Below are 16,385 nucleotides of genomic sequence, written 5' to 3' on the forward strand. Positions count from 1 at the left end.
ATAAGCAACGTGTAATTCAACTTTTTTTTTTTTTTCAAAAACAAAAATCCAGAGATTTTTTCCTTACGGTGTAAGGGGTAAAAACAATGCGTTGAATGAGAATAGTAGAGTGAACGTTCGTTTAATCTTCATTGTTTTCAAGATATAGACGGCGCGAGACCTTCGCCATTGATATGCTAACGAGTGGCGGCACGAGAGTCTCCTGGGCTGTCGGCTGCGCCACATGCGTTTCGCAGAAAGGCCGGTTTGACAGAAGGTTGATCGAAGGATAGAGGATCAGGCCAGTGAAGGCGATCGTCACCAAAACGAAAATGGGCAGGGCTACGGCCCAGTAGACCTGCGGAAGGTACGTTAGCCCGAGGCGCGTCCCGACCGACTTGTCAAAGTCCAACGCCCAGAAGCAAAAGACTATGAAAGCTGTCGAAGACGCCAGATAGAGGGCGAAGCCATAATTTGCCCTGCTCGGCGTTGGTGCAGGGCTGTTGTGCGGAAAATCATGTGTCGTCGTCATCTGTAATAAATTAACCTCTTTAATTGACAAAGAGTAATCTTTACACATTTACCCAGCTTACCACTCAAACTGATGAATCGTGTTTACGACGAGGTAACTCAAATCAAAAATAGAATTCGATGCAACTCGTAATTTACGCAACTCTGAACCTCTGAAGTTCCTGGAAAACATTGTAATAATCATTATTTAAACAAATAATTCATTTGATAATTGTTTATAATTGACAGAAGTCTCAATATTATAGGGAAATGGAGTAAAGAACAACAAAAATACATTGAAAAAGGAAAATAAAATCGTCATGACAGAGTAAAAATTGAAAAGGATGATCCTACTCACAAACTGATTTTATAGTGATACAAATTTCACGCTGTAAACCCCACATCATCTCTGCATGCAATTTAACTACAGGTTTTTTATTTCTGGATTACTTTCTCCTATATATAGACAGATTTCTTCTCTTCTGCCCCAGGATATTTTCATTTGGTAAAAAAGGGTTTAATATAGTGCTCCAGTTGACTTTTAACTTAAATGGGGTGACATTTCATTTGTAAACCACTGAGAACTGTGAACTACTGATTCATCCCTGTTTCCGCATTCTTCCTCTTATGCTGACTCTGACTCAGACTCATTGTCTAAATTTGTCTCAAACTCTTCTCTGTCAGACTATGGCTCTGATAGACTCACTTTCTGTGAATATTTCATACTAAAATCGCTCATTTTTATATAGTCCTGTGTAGTTCAATGAGATAAACAACAATCCCAAGTGAAAAGTAACAGCCAAAATAAGAAAACAACAGTAAAATAAATAAATATTGATGCAGTGTAATAAAAAATTAAAGGAGTGAAGTTCAAGTGGAGAGGAGGTAAGGTACTCAACAGAGTAATTCCCCGACATAAGGATTAACAAAAATTTCTACTGATAATCAATCTAATTTTTTTAAATTTAATTTATATTTATCATCTTATAATAAAAAAATATACAAATAGGAATGATTAATATCGATTTAGAGAAGGTTATCTTGAAAGGTCGTATAACCGTGACGCTACCTCCCTGCCAGCTCGTCTTCAACCCTTACAGGCCTGTTTGGTATATTTTGTGGTATAATTTTGTTTAATAAAATTTGTGTTTTATTATAATAAAAATGGTCCTACTGGACAACGACACGGTGAGTTTTTAACACAAAAAAATTGTTACTTTCGATTCGTTATTATGTCGTGTTGACCGAATTGCTTGTCTTGTTTTTGCTCCAGTTCCTTACAAAACTGACGATACTCTTCCATGAAGCGAGGAACACGGGATCGATAGGGATAACGATGAAAAGATGTAAGTAATTAATATTTATTTCTTGTTAAAATTGTCGGGAGTGTTGTTGTTTTTTTATGTGAAAAGCATACGATTCTATGGTAGATAGTCAGTTGTGATGATTATTTTGCCATTTTGTTCCCACTGTGTCTTTAGCACAAATCGTATCCATTTAATTATATCGTTTGTAATGTTTATAACTGTAGACGATGGCAGGACGAAGCACCTGCCGAAAAACGGTTCGAAAAACCCCGAGCCTTCTGAGTACATGTGTCTCCTCAGGGCGAGCCTCGCCAACAGGAAGATTTCGACAATCGTAAGACAGTTGTATTATATTTTACTTTCTAATCTTTACATGTGATTCGGCGTATTTCAGGTGCATCCTAAAGAGGTGAACAGGTTCCAGCAAGCGTACTGCAGCCTGCTCAGGGGCAACATGGACGGTTTGAAAAAGGTGAAGAAGAGCAAGCAGAAGACAAAAGCAACCCAATGATTCAATTACAAAATAATTTTATATTCTAAAAAATTTTAATTTCTTTTTTTTTTTGTTTATAACTTTTTCAAAGAGAAAAATTAAAATGTATATAAAACAATTCACTTTATTTATTTAGTACATGTTATCCTTTCCAGTAAATTTAAAAAAACAAAATCTCCACAGATAGGTAAGTAATATTAATATTTACAATGATAATAAATAATAATAAAATACATTCATCCATGCACAGATTAAGATGATAAAGATAAGCCAAATGACGCCAATTTTATATGTAGAACAAAAGAAAAGAAATTGGTCGAGTGAGTTAATTGATTTTTTAAACTTTTTTTAAATGAAACAATAAATTAAAGCAAAAAATTATTGTTTCTTCTTAAAAGCATGGTTTTAAGTCGAGATCTCGTTTGGACTGAAGCTTTGGCCAACAACGAACCTAAGTCTTGGGTGTGCCTCACTCTACATCCACGACGGTCTACAGCGGTTTAGGGTCTCGAGTGAACGCAAGGTAGCGGTCGCGATGCACGATGGCTAGTCGGCTCATTTTACTTCACTACGGGATCGTCATTTAATGGCTTCATTGGTAGATAAGTCAACTCCAAATGGTCCAAAATGTAAGTGTGAGGTCAATAACAGTTATCAGAAGATTTTTATGATTATTTAGGCATCAGGCAACAGGTTCTTTACAATTAATGTGGCCCCGAGTAGAAAGGCGACTTCGCAAATCACAATCCATTTTGAACAGGGGCTGAAGTAAAAATTGTTTTAAAATGTTTAAAAAATTACTTCCTTTGGAAGTACAAGTTCAGTTTAATACTAGATCTCACCGCTAGAAATACAAGTATTTTTGGTAAAAATATGTTGTAATTTTCATTTTTTTACTGCTAGAAGTGATTATGTGATAAGTGCTTTGAATGAGAATGAGTGATTGATTTGCGAACGCAAAAGTAGATTTACCAAGAAACTGACAGTGATTGATAGGATCATTGGGTGAGAAGTGCAATCTTTGTTTCAGGTGGGACAAAACGAAACTGACTGAATGAGATTCAATGACTGAACAAGCAAGTAAAGAGAGAATGAATGACAGCCGCCACTATCAAACTGAGCAAGCGCAAGTGATGAACGATTTGAACAGATTTTTTTTAAATAAAAGCACATTTTAAGTTCTCCAGGACTATTAGTAATGAGTTGCTGGTGTCAATTCCTTGACCGTTACAAGTGCCGTAGCCGTGGTATCTACAAATGAATGAGAAAGAGCAGTTACCTGAATTATAAATGAGCAAAATATAAAATAATGTCACAAGACCCGAATGGTTGGTTTTTGTAGATAACATGTGCAATTTTTTTATCCTCTCTTTTAAAGTTAACACATTTAAGTTTTAGCCGGTCCTATTAACCAAGATATAATTTTTAACGGTTTATTACTTTTTATACAGTGTAGTGGTCTTGAAAAATTAGTGGGAACTCCAACCCACCAGAAACAGTACACTGGCGCTCTGCCATTTGAGCTATCTTCAGTACTCATGTACAAATATATACAGATTATTTATACCAGATTGTTCACGTTACCTGGTACTACCTTCGTATTGATGAATATAAAAAAAATTAAGTTCTATATTTTATTTAATTATTACTATTTTTGTTAATAATATTTTAGTTGGTTAATATTAAAACCCTCACACTGATAGTTTATTCCCTTCGGCCTTCAGCTCCCTTTCAACCCTGCTCCTATTCGGCTCTTTGTCAACGCTCAGCACCTTGTAGGCAATGCGTGCGTGCCTCTCTTCGGGAAATTCGATTTCCACGCGGCTGGAGAGGAAGAAGAATTAAAAAAGTAAGAAAAACAAGTGTAAGTTAAAATATACTTAGAATTGTCAAAAACTTACACTGAATAATCATTAGACATATCTTTCTTCAGGACGGGTACTAAGACGGGTAAAGCAAAACACCGCCCATACGAAAACTATCAATATAAACTTTACTAAAAATTAAACAATAATAATAAATATTTCGTTTGAATATTTAAATTTTTACTTGGCACGAGTTAACAGTAGTGTAACCTTTTAGGGAGATTGTGTTATGTCGATTGTGACAATCGATAAAATTATTTTTATTTGATAACGTATTTTTTGAAAATTGTTTACTCCTTTTTCTTAATTGGATATTTGGTAAATTTTCTTATTTACTGATAGACATTGGAATTTCTGAAAATTATAAAAAAGAATGATAATCATTCCATTCGGTAAGCAAGAGGTTTTGACAGTGAAATCACCTCCAACATCCAAGTCGCAATTGTTATTTTTAAAAGTTCAATTTTTCTTCTTTATTCTTTTATTTTCTAAAGGAAGAATGAAATGTAAGGTTTCTTTATTAATCTATCTTTTCGGCTTTTCCAGCGCTATGAAACAATCGAATCCCCACAACGCTATTTTGTCTGTACAATTTATCACCCCCACTACATGATCTACCTTGAGAGCTAAGTTGAAGTTGAACTATTGTTTCATACATACTTCCTATCTTTGCAGGGTTCTAGTACTTCCTAACCACTGCCTTCCCAGGAATACTGCGCTAGAAATCATTAGGTTTAAAATAGCATGGTTCTCTTCCTTCAAAACTTTGACTTAACAATTTCAGTTCAATGACAATTTTCCCCAGGACAATTATAAAGAGTGGCCACTTTTACACTCAAAATTGATCAACCATATCCACACCTCTCACACAGTGAAATATCTTCTTCATGCATAAAATTATTCTAGGTGTTTGCTGAATAAAGATCTTAATATCGATCAACCTAGCACAAACTAAAATTCCATCCATTCTGCTAGCTCGCTGGTTTTTCAAAGTTAGGTGCAAGTTACTTTGCCTTAATTATAATCCCACAAGATTCAACAGTTCCGATAGGTGCTCTCCCCATAATAGGCAGGCTCAAGTAAATTGTTTTCCCTTTTTAGCAGAATGCCCAGTTTTAGCGGAATTCCAAGTATGGCATATTGGGTTGCCCATGTTGACAAGAGAGCACCTAATATCTTTATTAAATGACCCTGAGTGCTTAAATTTAGTAAAATTTGCGAGTAAGCATGGAACTACAAGAAAGAATTTGTTTTTTATTTCAATTATTAAATGTTTATTGTATATATGAGACACCCTGATTATTTACAAGTGCATAAGTGTATGTAAATGTAAATAGAAATGTTATTTTATTTTACTTATATAGTTTTTTCCCTTTTGTTTATTCCTCGAGAAGAAATTTTTAGTTCTGTTTTGTTTGTTTATTAAAAATTTATAGTCTGACTCCAAAAGACGGTTGATAACCATTGCCGTTATATGATTTGTAGTAGCACTTTTTCTCCTCTTTTGTTTATCTAATATAGTGCTTTTTTCATTCATTCATCTTTTAAGTTTTATTTCGTCAAGAGTGGTATTAACGGCCAATTCTTGACCAAATATTTTCAATCAGTAAGTTACACACAGATAATTCTTCCCAGTTCAATTGATACTTAAATGGATAAAAGAGGCGGCCACAAGGCTTTCGTCAACTCAACCTGAGTAGATCTATTACGCTTCTTTATTTTTTTTAATACCTTAATGGCCAGCTTCAGCTTAACTTCTATAGCCTTGCCTGCAGCCTTAGCATAGAATCTTGCGGCTTTTCCTCTCAACTACCTAGGCCCCCACAGATGCCCCTGTGGCCACTTCTTCCTATCTGCACAATGTTTTCTCCAGTAATCCTTTTTATAGCTTTTGCAGATCGCCCTTTGTATGCCTCATGCCTGGTGTTCTACCAGGTTTTGGTCTCATTAAGGATCCATTTTTGGACGTGTCCTTTTTTTTGTGGCAAGATATTAGTAGGATTCGGGGCCTAATGGTGCAGCCTGTCTGTCAGAGAAAATGGCTATCTTCCTGGAATTTATTTCTAGCCTTTTTATTTCTCTGCCTCAGTGTTCAATTGCTGTGATTTCAAACTGGAAAACTGTAGCGTATTTACCTCCCAAGGACTAATTCTTTATCGTGACAACTTTTCAATCTTTATTGAGATCATCTTCAGGGCCTGGGATTTATAAACATTGTTTAAATTATACAAATACATGTAGGATGTGAAAAATGAATTCATACAATGCTAGAAATTTTAGACTCAAGGTATTAATAATCAAATATACTAAGAGTAAGTATTTGTACTCACTCACTACTTGAGTACTACGTTACTGTTGTACAATATTAGTGGGACTGTGCATGATCCTCATGTGTGATTCTAGGTTAATACCAACTTTTATTGTTTTTCATCATGTTATTCTTAATTATACATATACTTAGTTAATTATAAACAATTTTTTTTCGAAATGAATCCTATGACACAAATTTTTCATTTTCATATAATTAATTGACTATTTGAAAAAGTATTGCTTTCTGATATATAAATATTGTTTTTTGTTGTCTTGGCATAAATATTTGACATCCATGGACAATCGTACTTTCTTAAAGTATGCCGTTACAAAATTAAAATTTGGCAGATCACTCAGTGCCACGAGACTCTGTCCTGGAAGGTTGCATATGAGAGGGTGAAAAGCCAAGGATCGACTAGATGTCAATCAACAATCCAACACACCTTACAACTTAGAATTTTTTTAAAAATTTATTTACGATGTTTTCTTATATTTTGACCTCAACACTTAATCTTATGATTCTTCCTTCTTGAAGGTGGGATAATAGGTCATCTCAAATCATCAATCATCAATAGGTCATCTATCATTTGAGATGACCTATTATCCCACCTTCAAGAAGGAAGAATCATAAGATTAATTTCTTTACTTTATCTGTATTACTTTTGTTTGGTCTGGTTTTATGATAGATGAACGTCAGTAAGTACAAACTCACCTGCATGCAGCTGCTGTATTCGCCTTTTTATTTATTTTTATTGTATACTTTTATTTCATACACCTATAATTATATTATATATAAATTATATTTCAGGATGTACCTATGTATATATACAACACAGCCTAAGGGTAAATGGGTACAGCCACTGCAACAGTTAATTGACCAAGGATGGGATTGGACAAGGACTAACGATCGATCCAGTTGCCTTGGTGACACAATTGGTACATTATTTTTTCTCTCTTCTCTTTTTTTTAAATTTATTTTATACACGGACTCAGATTTCAAGAATCTGGAGGAAAATAGGAGCTGACATGAAAACAGGTGGTGAGTAATCACGTGTATATTTAAATTTAGTTTTTAGATAATGAATAGCATAACGGATTATAAATCATGAACGATTAGAACTTGTTTAAACGACCCAGCACTAGAATCAGTGATTGTTTCTCATCCACATCTGTTGTTGCATTCTCCCAGCAAATGTAAATTTTGTAACGTTCGATTTCCACTCCTTGAATCCACTTGGAATAACATGAAGTTTAAGCCTTAAGGTAAGGAGCAAGCAAAATGTGGCTTCATCGCCCAATAATTTTTTGTAAAGTGTAGCAAATTCCCCTTCTATCCCCTTGCTTGATGGAACCACTTCCGTTTTCTCGCTTGAGTTCCTCTTCTTCATCCAAAATCAGCGCGATAAACAAATCTGACAACATTGTCATTTTAGATGAAGTCACGATAACTCGAAGTGGTTAGAGCAGAGGTGGTGGTATTGAGCCAAAGGTCGTGGGTTCGAATCCCGCTCGTGACACTAACTTTTTTTTCACAACCAAGACTTTACATGAGTATAAATAAAAAATAAAATTAAAATAATTAAAAACAAAAAAAGTAAAATAATAAAAAAGAAATAAATTTTTAAAAAAATTAATCACTCAGTTATAATTATTTTCTTATAGGTCATCAGTCTTCTGTTACTCCTATCAAAAATTCTTGAAAAGCCATTTTTTCCCAGACTATTTGATAAATTATTGCATATCCTCCCAAACAGTTCGGCTTCTGACAACGCCACTCATGCCCACAAGTTCATCGCATCACTGATGAAATATTGACGTTATGAGAAAAAAACAATTGTGCTTGGGTGTATTCATAGGCATTGCAAAAAAGGCTAAAAATTTAAAGTGAGAGCACATCTAATAGACTCCATGTACAAATTATACTCCCCGACAAAATTATAGGCCACCTGTAAATTTATTTGAAGTCTCCTTGACAACAAATCTCTTTGTTTGAGTACTAAGCAACTACTGTATTTATCGCTAACCAGGCCTATACGGCCATACTCATGTGAATACAGTTGACACAAAATTCTGTCTCATCACATGGTATGTGCGCAATAGGCCGTACATGATCTAGACATCCCGATCCAATAATTGCTGACGGCTCAAGAGAAAGCTGCCTCAAGAATTCCTGTTTGATGATAGAGTCACATGTACATAGCATTAATTTATTAATAAATTATAAGAATATATTTTCTGTAAATTATTATGCGAGTGACAAAGTCAATAATTAAATTATGAAGGTAGTTAGTGGATGCAGTATATGTTATATGTATATGCAGTATAATGGACGCATTACATGTTAATTAGCTTGTTATGCTACTAGATAATGTGTTATTAAAACTGTAATGATTTGTACTGATCAATAAAGTTTTCTATCTAGAAAAGAAGAAAAAAAAAAATTGGAGTTCACGGTTGAAATCGCCGGCGGCCTGCGGTATAACGGCGTCGTGGCCGGGGGAGTGGGAGCCCGTCGAGGAGGGGGTGCCGAAAACAATGCTGGCGTCAGTCCTCGACGTGAGAGCGAGTTGAGGTCGTCGACGGAGTCGTCCGAATCGATAAAAAGCCCGAGCGCCCCCCCCTCCCCCCGGTAAAGGAAGAATCGGAAAGGTGTAAAGAAAGAAAAACCCAAAAAGACCGTCTTACGCGAAAACAGCGAAACGCCACGCGCCAAATGTCGTCGAAGAGGAAATCGACCGGCGACGCCGGCAAAAGGCCCGACAAGAAGGGCAAGAAGAACGGCCGGAGGAAGGACGAGCTGAGCGACTTCGAGGACGAGTTCAACTCGGACGTGGACGGCGACGTGTCCGACGTCGGCAGCCAGGACGACGATGACCGCGACAGCGAGCTCGCAGTCGACGATGGACTTGTAAGTCCCATTATTTTCAAGTCCAAAGCCCCTCCATTAATTTAAAGATCAAAAAACAGCGTTAGTTTTTTTTTATAGGTTATAACCGGCACGGCCGCGTTACCCCGCGGTCACGATCTGTCCGAAAAGCCGTCCCACACGCCAAAACCAGCCGAAAACTAAAAAAAGTAAATCGGGAAAAACCAAAAATTTGAAAAAAATTATTAACTAAAAAAAATAAAAAAAAAAGGTCGTAAGCCGGATATTTTTGCTCCCCTTCCTCCCTGGGCCTGTTTTAATGGTAAACGATATTCCGTTATGGCGGACGGAGGTTTTCAAGTCCGCCTGTCTCTCTAAAAAAAATTGAACTCTAAAACATCACAACACCAGCAGTATGTTAAGAAATTTATTATTTTCACTTAGGGGTAAATTTAAATTTTCTTATCCCACTGCTCGTTAATACGGCCGATACTCTTCAAAATATCGTGCGGGGTTGAAAAATAAATAAAAATCCTCCCATTTGATTATTATATTTATTCTACCACACATTTCCTTTTAGGAATTGACAAGAACTCGTCTATATCGAACAAATCACTTGGCATAGTCTTTACAAAGTTGCATTGTTGTTTTGCGATTTTTGTTTGTGTGTTTGGATTGTAGTCAGGGCCCCGAAGAACGGTGATGGACGGTAAACGATCCAAAACGAATCGTTAATTCTGCGATGAGTCATTTTTTCGTTGTGATTATTCCTAATTGCATGCAAATCTGAGCGCATATGCTCGATTTTGTTGATATGTTGGTTTTCAATGGAACACACACTCACATTAGTTTACTCACTCAAACGAGTAAATACATTGCTGTAGCGTGAAACGCTTGTGCATTGTTTTTTCTCGTGTGATTTCAATTTCAGCATTTCCAGAACAGCATACATACAAGAAAAAATAGTACGAATCTGTGACCTACACTTGACACAAACGAACGAGCACTTGCAAGTTGCAAACTCGCGCTAATTAAGTAACATTCATCACCCTCCCCCCCAAAGATACCCTCACAAAAACAAACACTCATGCATTCGTTAACTAATCCGTATTCACAAAAAACGACCAACTCTCACAGAAACTATCATGCTCTTACGAACTAACAAGCGTCCATTCAGACACTAACACTCATTCCACGAATGACTTACTCCCATTAACTAACTCGCATTCACACAAATGACCTACTTTCTCAGAAAAACAAACACGCTTCCAACCATTAACCAACACTCATCTTCACAAAGACTTATAATTTCACACAAATGACTTACACAGAAACTGCCATGCCCTTACGAACTAAAAAGCGTCCATTCAAAAACCAAGGCTCATTCTCATAAATTACTTGTTCCCTCACAAAAACACAGGCTTGCAAACGTTTGTTAACCGGCTTTCTCACAAATTATTTGATATTTCACACAAATTAACTGCTTTCTTATAAAAACAAACACACTTGCACCCGTTAACTAACACTAATTCACACAAATTACCTCTAATTTCATACGAATTACCTACTTTCTCACAAAAACTATCATGCCCTTACAAACTAACTAGCATCCGTTCAGAAACAAACACTCATTCTCACAAATGACTTACTTTCTCACAAAAACAATCATGCTCTTGTGAACTAACAAACGTCCATTCAGAAACTGAACACTCATGCACACAAATGACTTGCTATTTCAAATAACTGACCTACTTTCTCACAAAGCAAACACCCTTGCATCCATTAACTGACACTCATTCTAACAGTGACTTCAATTTCTCACAAATGACTTACTTCCTCACAAATAACTTCCTCCTAAAAAAAAAAAAAAAACATTTACAAACATGTATGAACGTGTTAATGTGTTCTCACAAATGACTGTTTACTTAACACAAATGACCTACTTTCTCACAAAAACTATCATGCCCATATGAACTAAGCGTCCCTTCATAAACCAACACTAAATCCCCACAAATGACCTAATTTTCCACAAAAACAAACACTGCATTTAGTTAACTGACACTCGTTCTAACAATGTCTTCTAACCTCACACAAATGACAACATGCGTAAACAATGATGCCCCTATGAACTGACAAGTGTCCATTAGATACTAACACTCATTCTCACAAATGACTTGCTCTCATTAATTAACAAGCATTCACACAAATGACCTACTTTCTCAGAAAAACAAACTCGCTTCCATCCATTAAACAACACTCATCTTCACAAAGGCTTATAATTTCACACAAATGACAAAGTCAATAATTGTATGTTGAAGGGTAGTTTGTGTTTAGTTACATGCTCATTCTCACAAATGACTATTTTCACAATAATGACCTACTTTTGCACAAAACAATCACACATTTACAAACATTCTCGCAGCTCTCTCCCTCTCTGAAAAAATGCAAGTCTGTACAAGTGACCTAAAGGAAAAAAAGCTAGCATAAATCATAAACTGTTTCATAAAACTACTGTTTTTGCCCATTGACTATATGATAGATATAATAATCAGTCGATTATTTTTGTTTTTATTTAGCGAGTCCAAGGGCCAGATCACGTTGGCCGCTTTGTCTTCTGCGGAGCTACCAATTGGGACCTTTACAACAGGAAGTCAGTGCCCAAGGGTTGCAAGAACACCGTCGCTAAGAACCTTTACTCGCCGCACAGGTGACACCGAAGCCCCCGTTGGAGTAAATTGGTGCATGTTTTCACTATGTATTTTTTAGATTCACCCCGCTGGACAACTTACGCATAAGGTGTGTCGCTTCCGGGTGCAATTCAGCGCATTCAGTTATCATCACAGAAGACTTTAAAGTTTATACTTTGGGTAAAAAAAAATCTTCTCAGGGTTTATTTTTTATTTATTTATTTTTTGTTTAAATTGAACTTATAATTTAGGGAGAAATGAAAAGGGCCAACTTGGTACTGGTGATACGGATACAAGATTCCAGCCGTATTTTCTCGAAGCGATGAAAGATATAAATGTTGTCAACGCCTCGTGCGGACGCAATCACACGCTTCTTCTCACCGACAGAGGCACGGTGTATGCTATGGGTGACAATAAAATGGGCCAATGTGGTGTCGGAAACAAAAATCCGACTATCATGATTCCCACACGGGTAAGTTTTGTTATGTTTCCTTCTTTTAACATATTTAAATTATATTTTAAAAAATTTTTTAAGGTACGTTACAAAGGGCCGCCTATTGTCAAAGTTGTGTGTGGAGCTGATTTCAGTCTCATACTAGATCTCAAGGGTAACATTCATACTTTCGGTGATCCTGAATATGGACAGCTTGGTAAGTCGTGTTTTATCGTTAGTTAAACTAGTTGACAATTTATTATTTATTTATTTTTAATTTTATTGAACAGGCCACAACAATAATGGTGAATACTTAATCGCTGCCAACAAAATGATCCGAATACCTGAGAAGGTGCCAAAACGTGTCACCCTCTTCATCGAGAAGCAGAAAGACCATGTGACACCGATCGAAGTGTCGGACATAATAGATGTCGCGTGCGGTACTAACCACACGGTCGTGCTCGACTCAAAACGTAGGCTCTTCTCCTGGGGCTTCGGCGGCTACGGCCGCCTCGGCCACGCAGAGACAAAAGACGAGTACATACCCAGGCTTGTCAAGTTCTTCGAGACTCAGGGCAAGGGGGTCAAGGCTGTCTACTGCGGATCGCAATTCTCCGTGGCCGTGAGTGAACACAGTAAGTTCAATTTAAACATTTTCTCCCTCAACCTTCAATAATCCAATTCGTCCTACTTTCAGAAATGTGCTACCTCTTCGGTAAAACAAAGAACACAGGAGATGTAAACATGTATCCAAAACCGATACAGGACCTAGCTGGATGGAATATCAGGACCCTTGGAGCCGGCTTGACCAGCGTAGTCATGGCTGCAGACAACTCTGTCATCTCTTTCGGCGCGAGCCCTTGCTATGGTGAACTGGTGAGAATAGTTGCTCTAAAACACCTTTTGATAATTTGATTATATGAACCTTGAGCCGAATATAAACTTGCATTCTAGATAAGTTCAAAATCTCATATCAAACCACGCGGACCCTGAACTAGTGAAATTTTGTATGGGTTTTGCTGTCAGCAAAATGTTGGTTATCTGCATATAAGGTTTTTTATTACTATAACGTGTTAAGGTAAAATCTTTGACATTCATTTGTACCTTCACCAAGTCCATTGAACTTTTTCCCTGGTGGATTCAATATGACGCTGTATGGTGCAGAAGTGAGTTCTTGAATGCCTGTCTTTCACCGGAACAATACATCAATGAGATTTTGAACATTACACCTTTCTCCTTTTAACACTTTTGTGCTGGTGATATGAAGGCAACACTCATCCAAACGCCGATTACCGAACAGATTACCAGAATGACACATACGATTTTTAAGAATATTTTTTAAGAATTTTTGCTGAATGGGAGAGGGAAATGGAAAAACCAGACTACATAAAACATTATTATTATTTGGACTTTCACCATGAAGGGGTACTGCAGGGGAGTTCACCTTCCCTCACTGAACATGTCGAATATGATTTTTTCTGTACCTTTAAATTTTATTATCTCTCTTTTATATTGTTTATAGTTATAATTTTGTTTTGCAGGGACATGGCGAGCTTCGTAAGTCGACATCCGTCCCAATGGAGGTGCGCGCCCTGGAAGGTATATACGTCGAACAGGTCGCCATGGGCTCGGCGCACACGCTTTTTGTCGTGCGTGACTCGTCCGAAGAGGAGAAGGAGAAGGTCGACAAGCTCCCAATCTACACACCGTAGTCGTGCTGTGCATATGGCGCCTGTTTCTCGCCGTCGTGCTCCCTTCTCCCTGTAAACCCCTATTCCTATCTGTGTTATCATTTCTCAAGAAACACTGAAAGGCCTAAACTTGAATATTTACAATTTATAGAAACAAAAAACCTACCGCGAATATTTCAATTTGTCCTTTGTTTTGTTTGTTCATTTTTTTACTTTTTTTGTACATAATTTATTAACAATAATTTATATATTATGTAATATTTCAACATGATTCCAGATTCCTTCCTTCGCGTAGGATCATTTTATTTTTTTGCTCTGCCAACAGCGTACCGAATACGGCGCTCTTATATTGCTGGTATTTTATACATTTGTAATATAATAGTTTTGTTTTTTCTTCGCTGTTGAAAACTGGAGATTTATACATCAGTCCGTCAGGTAATTTAAAACATTTCATACAGCTGTGATTCTTAACCATTTATGCGCGTATTATTTTTATTTTTAATAGTGATCCATATTGAGAATAATAAATTAATAAAATAGGAACAAAAGGGTCTGGTTTGTTTTTTATAAGTAAATTGTCACACATGAGAGGCAGATCAGTTAGTTCTTCGTCTATTGCCTGTTGTTTTCTCTCTTTTAGTCTTTTATTTTAAATTTAATCTCTGTTATAAGTATAAGGGGGAAAAACATTGAACTTAAGGGCCTAGAGGATAATTATAATGAACAAATCTTTTTTTAATTAATATAATTAATATAGGGAATATAATTTATGGTTAGGTATGTTAAGGTTTAATATTTTTTCTTTCTTTTTTTTCCGGTTATTTGTACTTTAATATAATGATGAGGAATGTGAGCATGTAAAGGAAAAACATCCCCCGTAATTAATTGCAAGGAGGTAAAAAAATAAGAGTTTGTTATTCTATATAAGACAGAATTTTTTTTATAAATATACATAATTTTTTTCATTAAAGTTTTTTCCTGTTGTGTGTGTGTGTGTGTGTCATGCTGTGTTGCTAAGGAAGGTAAGAATTTCCCTGCAAGAAAAGTGAACCTTCAAGTTGCCTGATATGCGTTTTACTAACCGTAAAAGATTTCATGCTCTGTCAAGCAAAATTAAGAAGCCGTCGGTATGTGAATTAACAAATGATTCCAACTGATATATTAAATTGATTTTACATTTATCAGACTTTCACCCGGTTGAAACTTAGTCGATCTGTTGAACATCAGAGGAGTTCACCTACTCCATTATGCGGGTCACTAGTTTCCTATATTTCACTGTAAGCCCCTCACACTAACAAATACACGCACTTACTCAAAACAAAGCAGATTTATATATAATAATTTTTAAAAAATACATCCTCTAAAAAGCAGAATAGGAAACATGGAAAATCTTGACCGAGAGACATTCTTAACCTCTTCCAGTCATGTTGAAGATTTTGTCGCATTTTATTATTTTAGTGCACATAAGTCCCCTAAGCTATGAAGATGATGGGCAAGAAATAAGGGGTCTTTTCTGCAGTAGGCATTCATTATGTTATATGTGATATGGTTATCTTAGTGACTACAAGTGGTTCAAATTCTTTACTAATTAATTATATACAGTTGGGTTTGATTTAAGCTAATAATAAAGAATATACAGTCGACTTGTTAATTCAAAACCCAAGGGACTGCAAAAATAATTTGAATTATCAAGAGGAAAGGGAAAAAAATGTTGAGTTGATATGCATTTTTTTTCCAAATTATTACTTAAATTGTACATGTATAAAACGTAGTAAAAATAAAGAAAAATCGGAAAACAGTAAAATCGAATATTGTTATTAACAATGCATTATTGAAAAAAGTCGTGATGTGATTTTAGTTTCAATGTGGCCTGGCATCCTTTGTTGAAATGATTTTCGACAGTGACCAGTGCTGAGAACATATTGACAAGACCCACAGAACATAACAAACCAGAGAAAATTCGAAGAAACCTTAGGCTGTAAGGAAGTAAACGTGGAAATTTAGAGGAATATAACAAAGAATAATTGCAGGTTATATAAGGGAAGTGGCTAAATTTCGATTAATAGCGTTATTATTATCATATTAATGGAGTTCCACAAAATAGGATGGACATCAAAAAAATTACGCTATAAAGGTATGGTTATAAACTGGTCAACAATAAACCTTTTTAAGTCACAGTGGATGAACTAATTGTCTCCTGCATCAACCTATAAAAAAACTACTTAATATTCCTCGGGGTCTCAG

At 36.1% G+C, this 16,385-nt stretch overlaps 4 protein-coding genes across 4 annotated transcripts; 2 read left to right on the forward strand and 2 right to left on the reverse strand.

Moving 5' to 3' along the window:
• Window positions 1–96: 96 nt before the first annotated feature.
• Window positions 97–4,376, reverse strand: LOC106667377. Its single transcript, XM_014395287.2, has 4 exons — window positions 4,191–4,376; window positions 3,985–4,113; window positions 573–671; window positions 97–511 (listed from the first exon to the last, which is right to left on the reverse strand). Coding segments are annotated over exons 1-4 (249 nt in total). The 5' UTR covers window positions 4,211–4,376; the 3' UTR covers window positions 97–510.
• Window positions 122–511, reverse strand: LOC106667257 (phosphatidylinositol N-acetylglucosaminyltransferase subunit P). Its single transcript, XM_014395103.1, has one exon. It carries the CDS (start codon window positions 509–511, stop codon window positions 122–124), a length of 390 nt encoding a protein of 129 aa, XP_014250589.1.
• Window positions 1,527–2,370, forward strand: LOC106667376 (signal recognition particle 14 kDa protein). Its single transcript, XM_014395285.2, has 4 exons — window positions 1,527–1,677; window positions 1,763–1,835; window positions 2,021–2,130; window positions 2,191–2,370. Exons 1-4 carry the CDS (start codon window positions 1,654–1,656, stop codon window positions 2,305–2,307), a joined length of 324 nt encoding a protein of 107 aa, XP_014250771.1. The 5' UTR covers window positions 1,527–1,653; the 3' UTR covers window positions 2,308–2,370.
• Window positions 4,377–9,031: 4,655 nt separating the features above from the next.
• On the forward strand, window positions 9,032–15,106 carry LOC106667374 (protein RCC2 homolog). Its single transcript, XM_014395283.2, has 8 exons — window positions 9,032–9,372; window positions 11,907–12,037; window positions 12,097–12,197; window positions 12,269–12,489; window positions 12,553–12,667; window positions 12,741–13,085; window positions 13,148–13,326; window positions 13,992–15,106. Exons 1-8 carry the CDS (start codon window positions 9,178–9,180, stop codon window positions 14,160–14,162), a joined length of 1,458 nt encoding a protein of 485 aa, XP_014250769.1. The 5' UTR covers window positions 9,032–9,177; the 3' UTR covers window positions 14,163–15,106.
• Window positions 15,107–16,385: the final 1,279 nt, after the last annotated feature.

Source organism: Cimex lectularius, unplaced genomic scaffold (assembly GCF_000648675.2).
Source record: "Cimex lectularius strain Harlan isolate CLEC.00 unplaced genomic scaffold, Clec_2.1 scaffold10, whole genome shotgun sequence".
Taxonomy (NCBI): domain Eukaryota; kingdom Metazoa; phylum Arthropoda; class Insecta; order Hemiptera; family Cimicidae; genus Cimex; species Cimex lectularius.

Bases quoted from the DNA above. Each gene is read 5' to 3' on its own strand.
- LOC106667257 (XM_014395103.1), bottom strand. From the start codon at position 511: ATGACGACGACACATGATTTTCCGCACAACAGCCCTGCACCAACGCCG.
- LOC106667376 (XM_014395285.2), top strand. From the start codon at position 1,654: ATGGTCCTACTGGACAACGACACG. The intron at 1,678-1,762 runs GTGAGTTTTTAA...TTTTTGCTCCAG, and splicing joins TCCTACTGGACAACGACACG to TTCCTTACAAAACTGACGAT. The intron at 1,836-2,020 runs GTAAGTAATTAA...TTATAACTGTAG, and splicing joins AGGGATAACGATGAAAAGAT to ACGATGGCAGGACGAAGCAC.
- LOC106667377 (XM_014395287.2), bottom strand. From the start codon at position 4,210: ATGTCTAATGATTATTCAGT. The intron at 4,114-4,190 runs GTAAGTTTTTGA...CTTCCTCTCCAG, and splicing joins ATGTCTAATGATTATTCAGT to CCGCGTGGAAATCGAATTTC. The intron at 672-3,984 runs GTGAGGGTTTTA...AATGTTTTCCAG, and splicing joins GAAGGGAATAAACTATCAGT to GAACTTCAGAGGTTCAGAGT.
- LOC106667374 (XM_014395283.2), top strand. From the start codon at position 9,178: ATGTCGTCGAAGAGGAAATCGACCGGCGACGCCGGCAAAAGGCCCGAC. The intron at 12,198-12,268 runs GTAAAAAAAAAT...CTTATAATTTAG, and splicing joins CTTTAAAGTTTATACTTTGG to GGAGAAATGAAAAGGGCCAA. The intron at 12,668-12,740 runs GTAAGTCGTGTT...TTTATTGAACAG, and splicing joins TCCTGAATATGGACAGCTTG to GCCACAACAATAATGGTGAA.